We start from the raw sequence: 17947 nt of genomic DNA on the forward strand, positions 1-17947 counted from the left end.
ACTTGGCAAGAGTGAGGGAAGACAGGTTCTGGAGGACACTGCTCATGGGGTGTGGTAGATTGCCTTCAGAAAAAGATGAGTGTGATGGGTCCATTGTGTGTTGTAGCTTGATGTGCTTGCCCATCTCAGTTGTGTTCCCCACAGTGTTACTGTATTAGATACACTTAAATTGTACCTGTAACTGTGTAATCTTACTTTTTAAAAACCAACTCATATTTATAAGTAAGTTCTTGTAGCCATTTTCATGGTACAAAGTATGGATTTCTTGTCTCAGCTAGAAAGATTTAGGTATGTTTTTGCTTATTCCTGTTAGTTTTAGTGTATTTGTACCCCCTTTTCTTAAGTTTATGGCAAGTATTCTTTTCACCCAGATTAGTATACTCTGACTATAACTATCCAGTGATTCTCTTCTGGTTATGCATTAATATACCACTATGCTTAACTTTTAAGAAAGATATTGATATGTGAAATTTTGATGGACCTAAGTGTTTTGTTTTTTTTTTTTTAATTTGCATTACAGACTAACTGGATCTTCTGGGTTTGTGACAGATGGACCTGGAAATTATAAATATAAAACGAAGTGCACATGGCTTATTGAAGGACAGTAAGTAGTAATGCCTGTTTTAATTTTTTTTCCAAGCTCAGTGTGGCATTACTTTTTTTTATAAGCAAAATTAACAATCTGTAAAATAAAATGTATTTTATTTGATAACTTTTCATCTGACAAGTGAATTTATTTTTCTTAATCTTCATTGTTAATCTGAAAAAAAGTTTTGTGTCGATTTAAAGCTGTGAATGAATTGTACATACCAGAAATTTGTATATTCAATTATAATCGTTAAAACTTGAATATTTGAAATGGTTTGCTTAAAGCAGTAGACAATTACAGTATTATAACATTTTTGTAAGTACCTATTTTTATTGCAGGCAGGAAAATAAAAATAACTGTTATTGTTCAAATGGCTTCTTCTCTGGGCCTCCTATACCCTTCAGCTCTTGCCTTTTCCTTCTTCTCATGTGGCATTTTTTTTTTTTTTTTTTTTTTAAAGTAGGATCCATGCTGGACATGGAGCCCAGTGTGGGGCTTGAGCTCATGACTCTGAGATCAAGACCTGAGCCAGAATCAAGAATCAGTTACTTATTTGACTGAGCCACCCAGGCACCTCTCTTTATGGCAGATCTTTAAAGCAACGTTTCTCAAACTTTGTGGTCTTAGGACCCCTTTATGTTCTTAAATTTTGAGATTTCCAAATAACTTTTGTTTGTATGGATTATATCTATGTTTATTATTATTATTATTATAAAGTAATATTAAAGAAATTCTTCATTAACTCATTTAAAAACCTACTACATGTCAGCCCATGTGACATTTCTATGAAAAAATAAACCCTATATTTTTTAAAAAATCACTGAAAAGAATGGTATTGTTTTACATTTTTATAAAATTTCTTCTGTGGCTCGATAGAAGGTAGCTAGATTATTATATTTTCTTTTGCATTCACTTTGTTACAGTATGTTATTGTGGATGAAGTATGTGAAGAAAATTAGTCTTGAATATGTAGTAGAAAAAGGAAGGAGATTTTGATAACCCTTTTAAATAATTTTGGATGGTCTCTTTTGATACACCATCAAACATCAAAGCTTGACAAGTGGTAATTTCTTTAAAGTGAATTGCAGTGTGGAATCTGAAACAGTGTTCAATGTTCATGAACTTTGGGAACTTAAGTTAAAATCTGTTGGTTTTCTTATACTCTGGAATGGCTCTTTAACCCTTGGATGGTTCTGTAACAGAACATATGGGTTATTTGGAAACTCGTAGTTCTCTGAATTACGCAGATCTTCCAAATTTTTATACATTTCATGACATAACATGAAAAGAAATCACTTGGTTAACATCACCATTAATCTCATTGGAAAGTTTGAAGCACTGGGAAGTTGCATCTGGGTGGCAGATGCAAATTTTCCATAACTCTAATTATTGCTTGAAAGCTTACATTTTATCTTTGGCACCAAATACTGTCAGTTGTTTTCTTTGAAGTGACAGACTTGCTTTGTTCATTTTTTTAAAAAAAAGTATCTTCCAGATATACAAGTCTGAGTAACCATAGTTTGTTAGTTCTTTTTTTTTTTTTAAGATTTTATTTATTTATTTGACAGAGATCACAAGTAGGCAGAGAGGCAGGCAGAAAGAGAGGTAGAAGCAGGCTCCCTGCTGAGCAGAGATCCTGATATGGGGCTCGATCCCAGGACCCTGGGATCATGACCTGAGCTGAAGGCAGAGGCTTTAAACCACTGAGCCACCCAGGCACCCTGTTAGTTGTTCTTTTAAGTAAAAATGATAGATGGCGTTCTGGGAAAAAGAGCAATTGGTTCAGCTCACCACCCAAACGATTCCAAGAGTGATTTTCCTTGAGACCACTGTCCTGTGCTGGGCTGCAGAAGTGCTTTGTCCCTACTTCCTGTCCTGTCCTATTAAATATTCAAAAGATGTGTACTCGTGGTTCAAGATAATGACATTAATCATTTTTACCGCTTAATAAAGATAACCTTACACAAAACCCATTTTTCCTTTTTCTGTGAGCGTGTAGTGGTGAAGAATAACAGGGATTACTGGTCCAGTTTGGTGCATCTGCCTCGCTCTGTCCCAAGGTGCTGGCAGTATCTTTCTCCCCACATTGCTCCGCACCTAGTAAATACCAACGTGCTGATAAAGGCGCGTGATATTTTAGGATTATCATGAACATAGATTTGATCTCCTAGACCGCCTCAAAGAGTCTCAGGGCCCCTCCCAGCATCGCGAGGCCCACATCTCCAGAACTGCTGTTTTAAGGAGTTGTTTGCCCCTATGCTTTCTATCAGTTCATTCCGATCTGATGTCCTTCTGTAGCAGTCCTCTGAAGGTGCTCCTGGTTGGTCCTCCTCAGCCTGAGGAAAACCTTTAACTCCTCTTTCCCCTTATCCCCATATTCAGCCTGTCAGTAAGTTCTGCCTGTTTTCCCTCTAGAATGCCTTCCCAGTCCATCTACCTTCTCCTTTTCATCTTCATCTCTACCATTGCAAGACACCAACCATCCTGTCTTTCCTGGGCCACTGTGATAGCCCTGAAATTGGCCTCCTGGCTTTTGCTGTTGCACCTTGCCCATCTCTCACTTCTCATCTCGTGTGGTATCCTCTGTTTTCTGTGTTGCAGACACACTGATTTTTTTCATGTTGCTTGGACACATCACCCTCTTTCTCACTTGGACTTTAAGACTGTGCTGTTCCCTCTGTCCAAAACATGGTTCCCCATCTGTTTCACATGGCTTATCTCTTGTTCTCAAATCTTCTAGAGATTTCTGGGGGTAATTCCCTACCACCTGTTGTACACATCACATTCCTTTCATATCTTCACAGGAGCCATAATCAGCTGAGTTAACTTGTTTATGAACTTACTTAGTTGTTTGCTTAGAGATGTTAGCTAAACGAGTGTGGAGTAGAGGGAAGGCCTAGGCTGGAGACATATAATTAGGCATCGCCAGGATATAAACAGTGTTGATATTACCAAGAGTTTTTTGAGTGGAGTGTTTGGGTGGAAGCCAGGTTTGAGAGCAAAGAGGGTGAGTGGGATGTGAGGAAACAGAGAAAGCAAAGTCTTGTGTGGAGGTTCACTGTCTTCAGCAGAGAGGTAATAGCTGGAAGGAGAGTTGAGATTTGACATTTTTATGTTTTGTTATTTTTTATAAAATACGTGATACTTAAAGAGATTAAAATGAGAATGTGGAAAGTTCCAGATGAGAGGGAGATGTGGAGTGTTTGAAAGATGGACAGAGGAGTGGGTGGGTGTATCTGTTTTGGAAAATGGGGAATTGGGAGAATTTTGTCTGGGTGCTGAGCTTAAGCAGGGAGGTGGCACCAAATGGTTTGAAATAGTAATTGGGAGCGAGCAGCAGTTGTGGAGAAGGAGAGAGAGAATGAGTAGTGGCACTGCTAGCAGAATTGAAGTACCAATTGGAAGTTGGTAAGCTGTGACCTGTTCTGAAACCAGCCTACCTGGTGGTCTTGAGGACCTCTAGAGGACCAGTGATAGGCTTAGTTTTCTTTGCATTTAATCTCAGTCAAAGTGGATAACTGGTGTGCTCTAGACCAGGCCTTGGCCAGGTAGTTGTATGGAAAGGCAGAAGGGTAGGCAAGTATAGAGAACTGGCAGTTGTGTTTGTGAAATGACATGGTGTGGAATCGAAGTTGAGTAAGGAAGGAAGTGCTGAAACGGAAGGGCTAATGGGTTGGTTCACAGGCTGTTTAAAAACAGCCACTGTACAGACTGTAAGGCCCAGAGAGGCATAGGTCAGGGTGATTTTGTTTACCATCGTGTGCTTCGTGGTCTTTTGCACACAGTAAGTAGGAAATAAATCTTCGACATATGAGGGAATGTCGTTTTTGTACTATTCATTTCTTCTCTCCCTGTAAGTTCTTTAAAAATTGATCTTACTCTAGTTTCTTCTCAAATGTTTTATAGTTATGATGATTATTATAAACTGCCTCTCTTGTTCTTTTCAGGCCAAATAGAATAATGAGACTCCGTTTCAATCATTTTGCTACAGAGTGTAGTTGGGACCATTTATATGTTTATGATGGAGACTCAATTTATGCACCACTAGTTGCTGCCTTTAGGTAAGTTTCATCACATAAGTACTAGTTAATCATTATTTGATTTCTGAATTCAGACTTACTTCCTAGATTGCAAACTCTTATTGTCACTTACCACCTTTATTTCATGGAGAAGGTGCTAGTTCTGGAGTCCTCTGTCACTTGTGCTCTAGGCCTGACTTGGTTTCCTGTAGCCACTGGGTAAGTTTATGGGCTGAGTATTGGACCTCTTGTTTCAGTTTCCTCATCTATAAAATTGTGGCAGTTGTATCAAGTTTACTCACTTCTTATGGTGGTGGTGCAGTTTACATTTAAAGAATGTTTTGTGAGGAATATATTGGATATTATTTCTGTGAAAAATTTGGATCACGAACCAGTCACCTTGATCCTTGGGGTCCTCATCACATAGGCCTTTCAGGAGTTATTTGTTGAATTTGATCTAGTGTGTGTGTGTGTGTGTGTGTGTGTGTGTGTATTTATGTATATGCATTAATATGGCTGAGGAGGACTTTTTTGAAGAATACACAGAAAATGAAGAGTAACCTGTGGGAAGTGAGGAAAATACCGATTATGGTTTTTTTTTTTGGACAAGTGTATTCTTTTTTTTTTTTTTAAAGATTTTATTTATTTATTTGACAGAGAGATCACAAGCAGCAGAGAGGCAGGCAGAGAGAGAGGAGGAAGCAGGCTCCCCTAGAGAGCAGAGAGCCTGATGCGGGGCTCGATCTCAGGACTCTGAGATCATGACCTGAGCCGAAGGCAGCGGCTTAACCCACTGAGCCACCCAGGCGCCCCTGGGCAAGTGTATTCTTGATTAGTAGTTAAATGAAACAGCTTAACACTAAATATATGGTATGTTCTCTATTGTTTTGGCATTTTCGTTTTATTAACAGTAAGTAGCTTTGTTGTTTATTATGTTTTTGACTACATGGGAATTCAAAACCATCCATTTTTCTTCCTTTTACTTGATAGAGAATTTATAAAATGTGTTTTTCTATATATGGCTATAGAGAGCCATAGCTGTCATTTTTTTCATCTGCAGCTGACTTTCCGGATTTCTTCCTGACATTTTATTTCCCTGACTTTAAAAAGATATCAATTCAACAAATATTTTTTGTATTCCTCACGTGGGGTTAGTCTTGACGTTTCATGTCAGTGAGGAGGTAACAGAGAATAAACAGTACACAGCAGCCCAAGGACACAGGAAATCAGGGGACTAATGTGCCCTGATATTTCTCCACTTCCTTTGGCTTAGAATTCTCTCCATTGTATCTTTAAACTGAGAACAAAGGTCATTTTCTGGGTTTCAGAGGTTCACCAATAGAGCCAAAGAATAGGATAGATAGGCCGTGCTAATCAGTAATATGTCATCATCCAAGTGTGGGGAGTACACACTTTTATGCCAGAATTTGAAGCATACCTTGGGTTATGTCAAGAGGCACCCCAAACTTCAATAAGCATGAAAACTGTCTATAATAGGATGTTTCCATGATAACACTTGCTGGGAGTTCTGGGGATTCACTCAACACTGAGTTCATGACTCAGAATTCATGGAGTCCCTATTATGTGCCGGGCACTCTGACTCAGCTTGCCAGTGGCCCTTGTGGGAACTTCAGCCAAGCAGGTGCATCGCCTTGTGGCTCCCCTGGACTGTATAGCTGATGAGCACACACGTGAAGCAACAGCAGCAACAAAGCAAGCAGGAGGCTGTAATTTTTCGGGTCAGTGACTTCTGAGAGAAGCCAAAGTATATGTACAAATAACTGGAAGGTTTTTATGGTTCTCTATAAAAGCTTATTAACTAATAATATAAATTAACACATGGATTATTTTAAAATTTAAACTAATAACATATGTAGTTTGAAGTTTCTGAAATGACAGTGAACAAATATGTGTTCGAAAATTGAAATTTGCCTGAAACATGAAACCCCTAGAAGCAGTGATGTGCAGAACACCTTGAAAACCACTGTTGAAGCCATGAGGCACAAGGTGGGGGCTGAGGAGGGCTGTTGGGTCAGGAGAGCTTTGGGGGGAAGAATCAACCCCATGGTGACCTGCAGGCAGAGGAGGAGGCCGAGTGGTGGGAGCCTGTGGGCACAAGGCCCAGCTAATGAGAACCCGTGGGATTCCGAAGGTGGGGACTGTGGATGTCATTTCTGCCCAAGTCTCTCTGTCAACTCGGAGCAACTCAACGTGCTCTAGTTCTCAGTTTCTGCTGCCTCAGGTCCCAGTGCTCTACTGTGCTTTCTCTGAACTCCAAAGTTCCATTTGATTCTGAACTGGCTGATGGCCTTTATCTTTGACATATTGAAGTTCTGAATAAAATTTGCCTATCAGACCAGGTTCCGTTAGCAGACAGATCTGAGAGTCGCGGGGGCGGCAGGATTCTTCCAGCTCTACCACATTCTGTTTGTGGGACACAGACTTCCACAGATGTGTCAATGGAGCACCTCTGTGAACGGCCCCTCTGCTAGGAGCTGTCGTAGAGTGGGGAGTGGTGATGGAGCGGGGAGAAGAGATTTCCTTTCTGAGAACTTTCTTCATCAGAACATTATTCCTTGGAGAGTTGGTGGTTTTTTCTGGTGGGGGGGGCATCTATTCATAGGGCAATTGTTGAGACTGTGACAGAGAGCTATTAGAAGAGCTTCATGAGAACAGGAATCCGTCAGTTGTCCGGCACTCTGCTGACCCAGCTGACGCTGTGGTCAGACCACGGCACACAGAGAAGCCATCAAAGGCAGGTACCTCGCAGGTTCGTGGATCTTTCCACCAGGACCTAACCTTAACCCCAGCCCCGTCGCCAGACTCTGAGCTTGAACTTGAAGAATCTGGCTTCCCTTCCCCATCTCCCTGCCCCCGGGGGGGCATCTCATCTTGCAAGGAGACAGGTGTGTCAAATCTAGGATTGCCAGGAAACTCGACTGGTATAGTTGGTGAAGGCAGGGTGTGCCCCAGGTGTGTTCAGAGAACCCATGTCTGCCTGGCACCATTCTACTGAATTAAGAAAATATCTTTGAACGGTGGTTTTCAAAAATTGTTCTAAACAGTGGTTTAAAATAAAAGATTATACAGAACCCCAGGGTAGGCAGTTCTTGATTGGCTTAAACTGAACACGTGGCTGCCCCCTAAGCCTTGGCTGAGTGTATTTATCTACCTGGGGGTAGGAGAAGGGGATGGAGGTGGGAGGCGGCTCGTGGTGACAGTTGAATGGCACGCCTGCAGCATCGCTTTCTCACCCACGCACTTTCCATTGCCTTGTGTGCTGGGCTGAGGCTGTGTTTGTATTTATTTACCCTGTAGAAGTTTATTTTTGTCATAAACGGGTTGTTTTATTTTCACTGGGAGAAAGTGGCACATTCCAAAGCTGTCACAATGTCAGGTTTTCAAAGTGAAAAGAAGCCAGTGCCTGAGTCTCTCTGACAGTGAGGAAGCTGACCCCCTTTCTCCAGCATCATGTTCATCTGGTGCACGCAGCCCTCCACCCCCGCCGTGTGATTCTGCCCTTCCTCCTTCCGCCCAGCCTACTGTTCTGTCCCGCACACTTAAATGTCCCCACCGTATGAGTAATGAACACCATGAGCCATCGCTTACTGAGCACCTGCTAGTGTGAGGCGGTGTTTCAGGACTTACGTGCTGTAATAGTTTGCTCCTTGTTACATCGCTGCGAGGCAGGCAGGATTTCTGCCTGTGCACCTTTGAGGACACTGAGGTTGCCAGATGTATGTGACATGCCCAGGCATGTGGATTGAGGATTGGTGTTCCCATCTCTGGTCCTGAAGCTCATGCTAGGAGAAGAGTGTGGGTCTTCTGCATGTGACTGAAGCCCCCAGTCATTCCTGGGGCAGTATTTCTTCTGGGAAGATTACTTCCAACATACCTGTTTCGAGGTGGCCCTCTAACAGGTACGTCCCTGCTCAGCATTTCAAGGGGTTTTGGTACCTGAAATTGATGAAAGCATGATCACAGTTGAAACCTTCATGTAGGTCTCTAACCAAAGGTCACCTTTCCCGAGAGACCTTCTCTAGCTGCCCCTTTCTAAAGTAGCACCTTTTGTTCTTTCACTGTTTTATTCTTAGCATTTATCTCTGCCTGGTGTTACATACACACACCTGTGTGTCAGGGCAGGGGGTGGGGGTATATCTAGGCTCATTCGTCATTTCCCTGATGTGAATTCCATGGAGGCAGGGAGTTCTTCACTGCTGTGTTCCTAGTGCCTAGAACGTGGCTCACCTGCAGCATCAGTAAATTTTGGTTAGCTGACTACATGGTGCAAAATGCTTCCCTGTTTTGTAAACTCGGAGCACCTCTGGAGTTCTCAAGTTCCTAGAATTCTGTCTTTATATTTAAAATCTTACTGAATGAAAATCACATCCCCCCTCCTCATTTCCTGCTTCTGTATTCTTCCAGTTCATTATTTTTATATGCACTTATCTAAATATGTGTAAATGTACACATACGCTAGGCCCATTATTTTGCAGCTTGTCTTTTCCCCTACTTACTGGAATGCCTTGACGAGCTCCTTGTTAGTTCTGCAGGCTTACAGATATGGAATGATTCGTCATCTGACTCCCTGCAGATTCGTATTTAGGTGGTCGTCTTCTTCCTCTTTATCCTCCTCCTCTTTTTTTTTTTTTTTTTTAAGATTTTATGTATTTATTTGACACAGAGAGACACAGCGAGAGAGGGAACACAAGCAGGGAGAGTGGGAGAGGGAGAAGCAGGCTTCCCGCTGAGTAGGGAGCCCAATTCGGGGCTCAATCCCAGGACCCTGGGATCATGACCTGAGCTGAAGGCAGACATTTAACGACTGAGCCACCCATGTGCCCCCACTCCTTTTTTATTAAGTAATCACTATGCTCAACGTGGAGCTTAATTCATGACTCCTAGATCAAGAGTCACATGCCCTACCAGCTGAGCCAGCCAGGTGCCCCTAGGTGATTTTCAAGCTTTTGCCATTCTGAATAGTGCTACAGTGAGGACTGTTGTATATTTGTCTTTGTGTACATGAACAAGTATTAGTTCTACAAAGAACTTAGAATTGCTAGGTCACAGTGAATGACTGTCAAAGACTGTCATAGGGCCTGATGGGGAGTTTATGTGGTGTGTGCTATAGGAAAGCAAGGAGACTAGTGTGGCTGGGGTTGAGTGAGTGAAGGGAAGAGAGTAATAGATGAGATGTTTGTTCATTGGATGGGGCTGTGTGTGTGGAGCAGATTGCATAGGACCTGGTAAGGATTCAGGTTTTCACTGAACGTCGTGGTGGTGATAGTGCATTGATAATCAGGCAGAAGATGTGCACATATGAAGAAATGCAGAAGGCAGGTAAACATACAATAAATGATTAACTTCAGGAGTATAAAAGAAACTCAAAACCACAATATAAAACAATTAGTTTTTACTTATTAAATTACCAAAGCTATTATAGGACTGGTAATCCTTCCTATTGGCAAGTGAGGTAGGCTGGACCTTTGCATTCTCATATTGATGAGATTTCAAGTTGACATATTGCTTCTGGAAAGCAAGTTGGTTTTATGGATCAAGAGGTTTAAAGCCATCCTTTAGACCCTTTGACTTGATAATTTTTAATGCTCTCTAGACACCCAGCAAATATCTTGGGTGTTGGACTCTGAATGAGAGGGGAATTGCTAATGATGTATTACTTATAAAATAGAATATAAGATGTTATATGGTATTGATTAGGCAAAGAAAGTACATCAGAATGATAATAGTGTTAAGATTGTGATTCTGACAAATAAAGCAATACAAATATTAAAAAAATTGTGGGTGTTTATCAAGTTTATTTATAATTTTATTTTTCATACTTTTCAGTAGTTTGTATTTGACATTCATCAACTCATGAAGTTTGTTACTGTGATTTTGAAGGTTAACTCAGTTTTTTGAAGAGGAATTAGAAATAGTTTTATATACAAAAAAAAAAAAAAAAGAATAGGGCCATTGATTGTAAATCTCATTAGAAATATAACCCAGGATAAAGGAGGGCCTGGCGAAAGATTCAGATCTGTTCCTCAGAGGATTCAGAACTGGATCCAGACTGATCAGGTGGCAGTATGTGTTTATCACGAGAATTTGCCCCTCTTCTTCAAAGTGTTTTTTAAAAAATTCTAAGGATGAATTCCAGGTTTGAATTTGTGTGCTGCCATGTGATGTGCCTGGTGACCATGTTTCCCTTTGTAAGAAATGTGTTTTCGTTTCAGTGGCCTCATCGTCCCTGAGAGAGATGGCAACGAGACTGTCCCTGAGGTTGTTACCACATCAGGTTATGCCCTGCTGCATTTTTTTAGTGATGCTGCTTATAATTTGACTGGATTTAATATCACTTACAAGTAAGATATTTAAGTCTAATCGTTGTGATTTTATTCAGACACTGTATTTAACAGTAATAACGACTAACACGTATCGAGGGCTGATGGTGTGCCAGACATTGCACTAAGCGGTATGCGTGGATTTTCTTGTCTAAAGTTCTTTTAAAAACTCAGTGAAGTACGGCACTGTGTTTTTCACTCATTCTATAATGGAGGAAACTGTTGGGAAATTGTGAAATACATTGTCAAAGATCTGGGACCACAGTTTCAACCCAGGTCTTGCCTTTGAGCTTCTTCTGGAAAAGAGGGGCATTTTTCTGCTGATGGATGAAAACACTGGGGCTTCTTGCTAAGTGCATTTAACAGATATTAGTCATTCTCATGTACTCATTTGTTGGCCCACTGATGAGGACTTAGCTGAGATTACAGAGGAAATGTAGACAAACAGACCTAGACAGCTTTGGGAATTTGTCATGATAGGAGAGAGGCTAACTTTTGTCTTTTCTTATTTTACTCTTAAGAAATGTTTGTTTTCCGGGGCGCCTGGGTGGCTCAGTGGGTTGAGCCGCTGCCTTCGGCTCAGGTCATGATCTCAGAGTCCTGGGATCGAGCCCCGCATCGGGCTCTCTGCTGTCTAGGGGAGCCTGCTTCCTCCTCTCTCTCTGCCTGCCTCTCTGCCTGCTTGTGATCTCTCTGTCAAATAAATAAATAAAATCTTTAAAAAAAAAAAAAAAAAAAAAGAAATGTTTGTTTTCCTAAGTAGTTAAACCCATAAAGCTCCCTAAGCAAGGGCTCTGTAATAGCGTCTGCGGCACACGGAGCCCAAGATACTATGTGGTTTTTTGGTTTTTTTAACTTTTTAAAAAAATTTTTATTCATTTATTTGACAGAGATCACAAGTAGGCAGAGGCAGAGAGAGAGGAAGGGAAGCAGGCTCCCTGCTGAGCAGAGAGCCAGATACGGGGCTTGATCCTAGGACCCTGGGATCATGACCTGAGCCGAAGGCAGAGGCTTTAACCCACTGAGCCACCCAGGCGCCCCTACTATGTGGTTTTTTTACAGAATTAGTTTGCTAACTCCTGGCAGCGGCAGGAAGCTCCATGCATAACCTTTATGCTGGATTCTTTATCTGCCTGTTTTCTCAGGGTCTCCGGATTCTTTCAGGCCTCTTTAGACCGATCTCTGTCTTGCTTGGTACACTCATTTAGCTTTTCAGGTGCCCAAGGTTTGTGACTTGGCAGCCTGTATCACAGTACTAGCTATACTAGTACTAGATACACTATACCAGTGTATCACAGTACTGGCAAGCTGATTTTTAATGAGCCGGGCAGGTATAAAGGCTGGGTTGAGAGGAAAGACTGATGAGTCTGGTTGGGTACATGTGAGATGTCTAAGCAGGACATTGATATTCAGATCCAGGGCCCAGAAGAGCCAGGGGTTGTCATCTGGGAATCACTGGCACATGGACAGTAACTGGCTTATGGGGCGTGTGCACAGTGAGGAGAAAGGCAGTAGAGGCAGCTAAGGGGTAGAGGAATGCCTGTGGGCTGTATCGTTACAGAAGCTCAGAAAAGAGTTTTAAGGAGGGAACTGACAGCTATGAGGTTGAGTAAGCAGAGGGGGCCCCTAGGTGACCCTAGCTGGGGAGGGTGGAGTCAGGGGCCTAGGAGAGGCACAGTTCAGAATGGAAGGTTAGAGAGTCACAGCATTGAGAGTGGGACACTCTGGGAAGAAGTTCAGCTCTGAAGGGAAGGGTAAAGGCTTAGGCTGGTACTTTCCGAACTTCACATGCACAGGGATCTCCTGGAGGGGCTTGTTAAGACACGCATCCCTGGCCCTTCTCCAGAGACCAGAGTTCAACAGAGCTGGAGCCTGAGAATTCAGATTTCTGATAAGCTCCTGGGTGATGCTGCCTCCCCCGTCCATGGTCCACACTCTGAGGAACATTGCTCTAGCCATCCATCCAGGCCCCATTCCAAGTTCCCTACAGGTTCTTAGGTACAGTCTTTGCTCTTCCAAGTCTCCTCATAGTAGCAGCCTTGGGGAAGAAGAGAAACTCCCGGGAGGGAGCATCCCTAGAGAGAAGGCAATTCAAATATCCCTTGACACCGGAAGCCCTTTGCCCCATCACTGGAGAGCTCTGTTAGCTCTGTGGTCATTAACAAGAAATGCATGTTTTTCTTACCTTGATTGGTGTAGGGGAAGCCTTGATCTCTCCTGGAGACCAGAATTAGTATTTATTTATTAAGTGAAGGAATGTTAAGGTTATCCTAAATTTTACTAGCTTCTTGGTTCCAAGATCTCTCTTCTTTAAAAAGGAGCCCTAAACCATTCTGGGGCTTCTAGACCCTTTGAAAAGCCAAATTAAACAATGTTCTTTATTCCCAGAAGAATGCCCAGAAGGACACACATAAAACATTGTTACTCATTTTCTAGGTGTCCTCAGGTTGCACGGAATCCTACCTTTGGACCTGCCTCAACTGGGGGACCCTTGAGACTAGTACCCACAGCTACTTTGGTGTTGCCTAATTTTCTTCTCAAAGAAGAGAAAAATAGTTATATTTCATTTTCACACAAATTGGCATTTCATCTTATTTCCGAGTCACATTTTAAGCACAAATAATTAGACTAATTTTCTCATTACTCCAATTTAGACATACGCACAGATGTTTCAATGTATTACCTACCACTTTCATTCTTCTGAGATTCAAAAATGATTTTTGTGTTTTGAGATTTTATGTAACTGTAACGAGTGCTCATAATTAATTTTTGGCACATGAAGTCCACGTATGCCTGAGGGCACTGGAGTGGAGAAGTTGAGGCACAGGGGAAGTTGTGATATTTGCCCTCCCTTAGTTTAGTAGGTGCTAAGGGTTACTCCCTCCTCTTTTCTTTTCAGTAACATGAAGTTTTGGTTGTGTGCCATTCCCTGGTATGTGGTTAATAAGTGTGTCAGTAGGAAATTATAATTTGACATATTTTTGGTGTGAGGCATAAGGGTGAGCACATCGTGGCAATGCTTTACTACAGTTTTATCCTAGACCTTTTATAAAAACAAAGTATGATTATTGTAGCCATTTTACCATAACAAGTCCAATCTGAGATTTAAAGTTTAGTTTTTATAAACCATTGTCTTACAAAGGCCTTTTTCTTAAAAAGATGAAATTGAAGCTTTACTTCTGTGTTTATATTATCATAGAGATGGTAGACACCACTTTCTAGAGGCTGATAAGAATGTCATTCAGCTTTTTTTTTTTTTTTTTTTTAAGATTTTATTCCTTTTTTGACCGACAGAGATCACAAGTAGGCAGAGAGGCAGGCGGGGGGTGGGGGAGAAGCAGGCTCCCTGCTGAGCAGAGAGCCCGATGCGGGGCTCGATCCCAGGACCCCGGGATCATGACCTGAGCAGAAGGCAGAAGCTTTAACCCACTGAACCACCCAGGCGCCCCTCATTCAGCTTTTTTAACCAAATACTTTATGTACTTATTCTGCTTACTGGGTCTTGAGAAGTAGATATACATATTTCTTACATTGTAATTACATAGATTATAAAAATATTATTTATAAATATTTATAGAATTATAGAATATATTATAAATATGTCATAAACTGATATTTGGGTACAGATGTAAACATTAATTAGCTTATTTTTAATAACTGATTCCTGATTTTTTAATCAAGCTTTGCTACAAAATTTCTTTTTTAGTTTTCTTTGTAGGTCTTAGAAGAAATCTACATTCTTAAAAGTATCCTGATAGTTCCGTTATTGCTTTCCCCTTTGAAATCTGAATTATGTCTTCTTAGAGTGCTGTCAATACAGTTATCTTTCTTTTTGAATATTATTATTTGAGAGAGGGAGAGAGCATGAGTGTAGGGGGAGGGAGAGCAGCAGACAGAGGGAGAGAAAGAAGCGGACTCCCCACTGATCAGGGAGCCTGATGTGGGGCTGGATTGCAGGACTCCAGGATCATGACCTGAGCGAAAGGCAGATGCTTAACCGACTAAACCACCCAGGTGCTCCTCGATATAGTTACCTTTTTTTTTTTTTTAAAGATTTTATTTATTTGACAGACAGAGATCACAAGTAGGCAGAGAAGCAAGTGGGAGGGGGGGAGACAGGAAGCAGGTTCCCTGCTAAGCAGAGAGCCTAATGCCGGGCTTGATCCCAGGACCCTGGGATCATGATCTGGGCTGAAGACAGAGGCTCTAACCCACTGAGCCACCCAGGCGCCCCTCAATAAGTTATGTTAAGTTGTGTTATTATGAGATGCATTATAGTTAAACTGTTGAATTAAACTGGTTCTCCCTTTTCTTCCATCTGATATGAGTAGATGACTTATTGAGGAATTTTAAGTATACCACTCTGGGCAATAATCTTTAACTTTCTGAACTTTTAGAAACTGTCCAGAGGTATACACACCATGAGGATGGGTAATATATTGTTAGCACTTTGTTTTATCCTCTTCCTCCAAACTTGGAAGCTTGTATTTGACAGTTTCCTTTTTAAATTATTATTAGATTTTACTTATTTGAGAGAGAGACTGAGACAGAGCAAGCATGAGCAGGGGGAGAGGCAGAGGGCGAGGGAGAAGCAGACTCCCCACTGAGCAGGGAGCCTGATGCTGGACTCCATATTCCAGGACCCTGGGATCATGACCTGAGCTGAAGGCAGAGGCTTTAAACCACTGAGCCACCCAGATGCCCCATATTTGACAGTTTTCTAATGCCCATCACTAGGGGGGCCACCAAGAACAGCATAGTCATCCCACCTTTGAGAAGCTAAGCCTACACATTTTGCAAGAATTTCTTCTCCCTTTAAGTTTTTTAACTTGTCTTGCTCTGTGAGAATCCAGCAGGGTTGGATTTGATTTCATTACCTGCCCTAGCTATGCAGTGTTGACTGACCCTACTTAGGCCAACTGGTAAGTGCCGCCATTATGCTTGTGGATGAACTGGAGAGCCTGTGAGAGTCTTAAACCTTGTGTAGGTAAAAATTCTGCTAAATTAACTGAAGTGTTGCTTTGTGTTCATTTCATTCTCCCCCACTGTTTTTATAGTTTTGACATGTGTCCGAACAACTGCTCAGGCCGAGGAGAATGTAAGAGCAGTAATAGCAGCAACACTGTCCAATGTGAATGTTCGAAAAACTGGAAAGGGGAAGCATGCGATATTCCTCACTGTGTCCATGACTGTGGTTTTCCTTATCGAGGCGTTTGCAATTCAAGCGATGTCAGAGGATGCTCCTGCTTCCCCGAGTGGCAGGGTAGGAGCTGCTTTTCTCTTGTTTTTTCTTCCCTTTTACAGCATCTTCCTAGTTGAGTAAATTGTACATTGACTTCATTCCTTGCACATATACCACTTATGTTAATGAGGTATCAGGGAGCATTGAAGTCTTTGCATCTTGTTATTCAGATTCTTACAGATCTTTCAATTTCATAGATGTGTGGTTGTAGTCTCTTTAGAATTATGGAGGGGTTTCAACATTCTTTGCAATTCATTCATGAAAATTGGAGGACTTGGTCTCAACCTCAAGAAAATACAGCAGAGAACCAAGCCTAGGAGGTGGGACAAGAACTATCAGTGATAGTATCTCTCAGATACTTTCAATAAATTCAGAAAAAATTGGGGTCGATTATACAATATCATTCTAAAACAGCAAGTGGAATTACCTGCAGATAGAGAGGTTATCAGAGAAGCTTTAGCAAATTCTTTAAGGTTTGTGTGATAACACCTGTTACTGATTTAGTGTTTTTCTTTATACAGGCATCTTTTCTTCAGAGTACTTTTATTTTGAAAGGAAATGTGTTTGCTTAAATGCTCTCATTTATGTGCTTGGGCCGAAATCAATGAGTTAAGGAATTGAAGTGTTTGAGTACCTATCTCTGTGGAAAGATAGCAGGAGGCACAGCCCCCAAGAATGGAGTTTCTTGATTTTCCAGGAATTGGATGGGTTGTATTATTATTCCCAGGACTAGTCTTTCTTTACCTTTTAACCCTAAAGTTTTTCATTTGAATCAATAATTTCTTCGTCTACTCTTTCCTCTGCGAGCTGCTGAAGCAAGTATTTCATTACTAAAAAATCCTAACCTGACTGTGGTCAAGTCATCATGAGAAAGTACGTGATTTTGAATTATACTGGAGATGACCCTTGGTCACCAGCTTTGAGTGAATCGAAAGAATGAGTTAAAGGGCTTTGTCTGACATTTCGATGCTAAAGGAATGACTAAGTATTCTTTAGATAGTTGTTACATTTATATGATTAAAACTTGAAATGCAGTAATTTTAAAGCTGCACTTTGTGAAGCTAATTTATTCTGTTTTATTAGGTCCTGGATGTTCGATTCCTGTGCCAGCTAACCAGTCATTTTGGACTCGAGAGGAATATTCTAACCTAAAGCTCCCCAGGGCCTCTCACAAAGCTGTGGTCAATGGAAATATAATGTGGGTTGTTGGAGGATATATGTTCAACCACTCAGATTACAACATGGTTCTAGCGTAAGTTGTTTTAAACATTTTTGTAAGAAGCTTACTAGTTTCCCATTTTGAAAATTTGGAGATAAATGAAGTTGTCAGTGATTCCATTACCAGAGGAAACTCCCTGTTAGTATTTTAGTAGTACTGTTCCAGAATTTTTTTGACATGGTCTTAGTTTTTGAAGTTGGGAGCCACAAGGAATGCATTGTTATAATAAGCAATAATTAATCTTTTCTAGGTACCATCTCTTATATTTTACTTTAGGCTCTATATAAATTGGGGCTTACTTTACCTATAAATTTAATTAGCATTTTTGTAGGTCAGATGGTTTGAATTTATAGTTTGCTAGAGAAAATTATGGCATGGTCTAACACTCGACCTATAGAGTTCAAGGTCTGTTTGCTGGTCCTATGTTGCTCATCTTGAAGGGAGAATATATGTTATCACAGTGGAGTTATGAAGTTAGTTATGAAGATTGATTTTAGGGAGAAATTTATGAACACGTACTCATGCCAATTTTGTGCC

The 17947-nt window shown here is 41.2% G+C and overlaps 1 protein-coding gene across 1 annotated transcript in view; it reads left to right on the top strand.

The window, feature by feature from the left end:
• Positions 1–17947, top strand: part of LOC111141420 (attractin) — a 151671-nt gene that overhangs the window by 36995 nt on the left and 96729 nt on the right. Inside the window, exons 2-6 of the mRNA XM_022493958.1 lie at positions 521–604; positions 4537–4650; positions 10842–10970; positions 16007–16212; positions 17275–17443. Of these exons, the coding sequence (XP_022349666.1) occupies positions 521–604; positions 4537–4650; positions 10842–10970; positions 16007–16212; positions 17275–17443 (702 nt within the window). The remainder of the gene's footprint in view (positions 1–520; positions 605–4536; positions 4651–10841; positions 10971–16006; positions 16213–17274; positions 17444–17947) is intronic.

The sequence above is a fragment of the Enhydra lutris genome, unplaced genomic scaffold (assembly GCF_002288905.1).
Source record: "Enhydra lutris kenyoni isolate GAN:26980312 unplaced genomic scaffold, ASM228890v2 scaffoldscaffold6, whole genome shotgun sequence".
Lineage (NCBI taxonomy): Eukaryota > Metazoa > Chordata > Mammalia > Carnivora > Mustelidae > Enhydra > Enhydra lutris.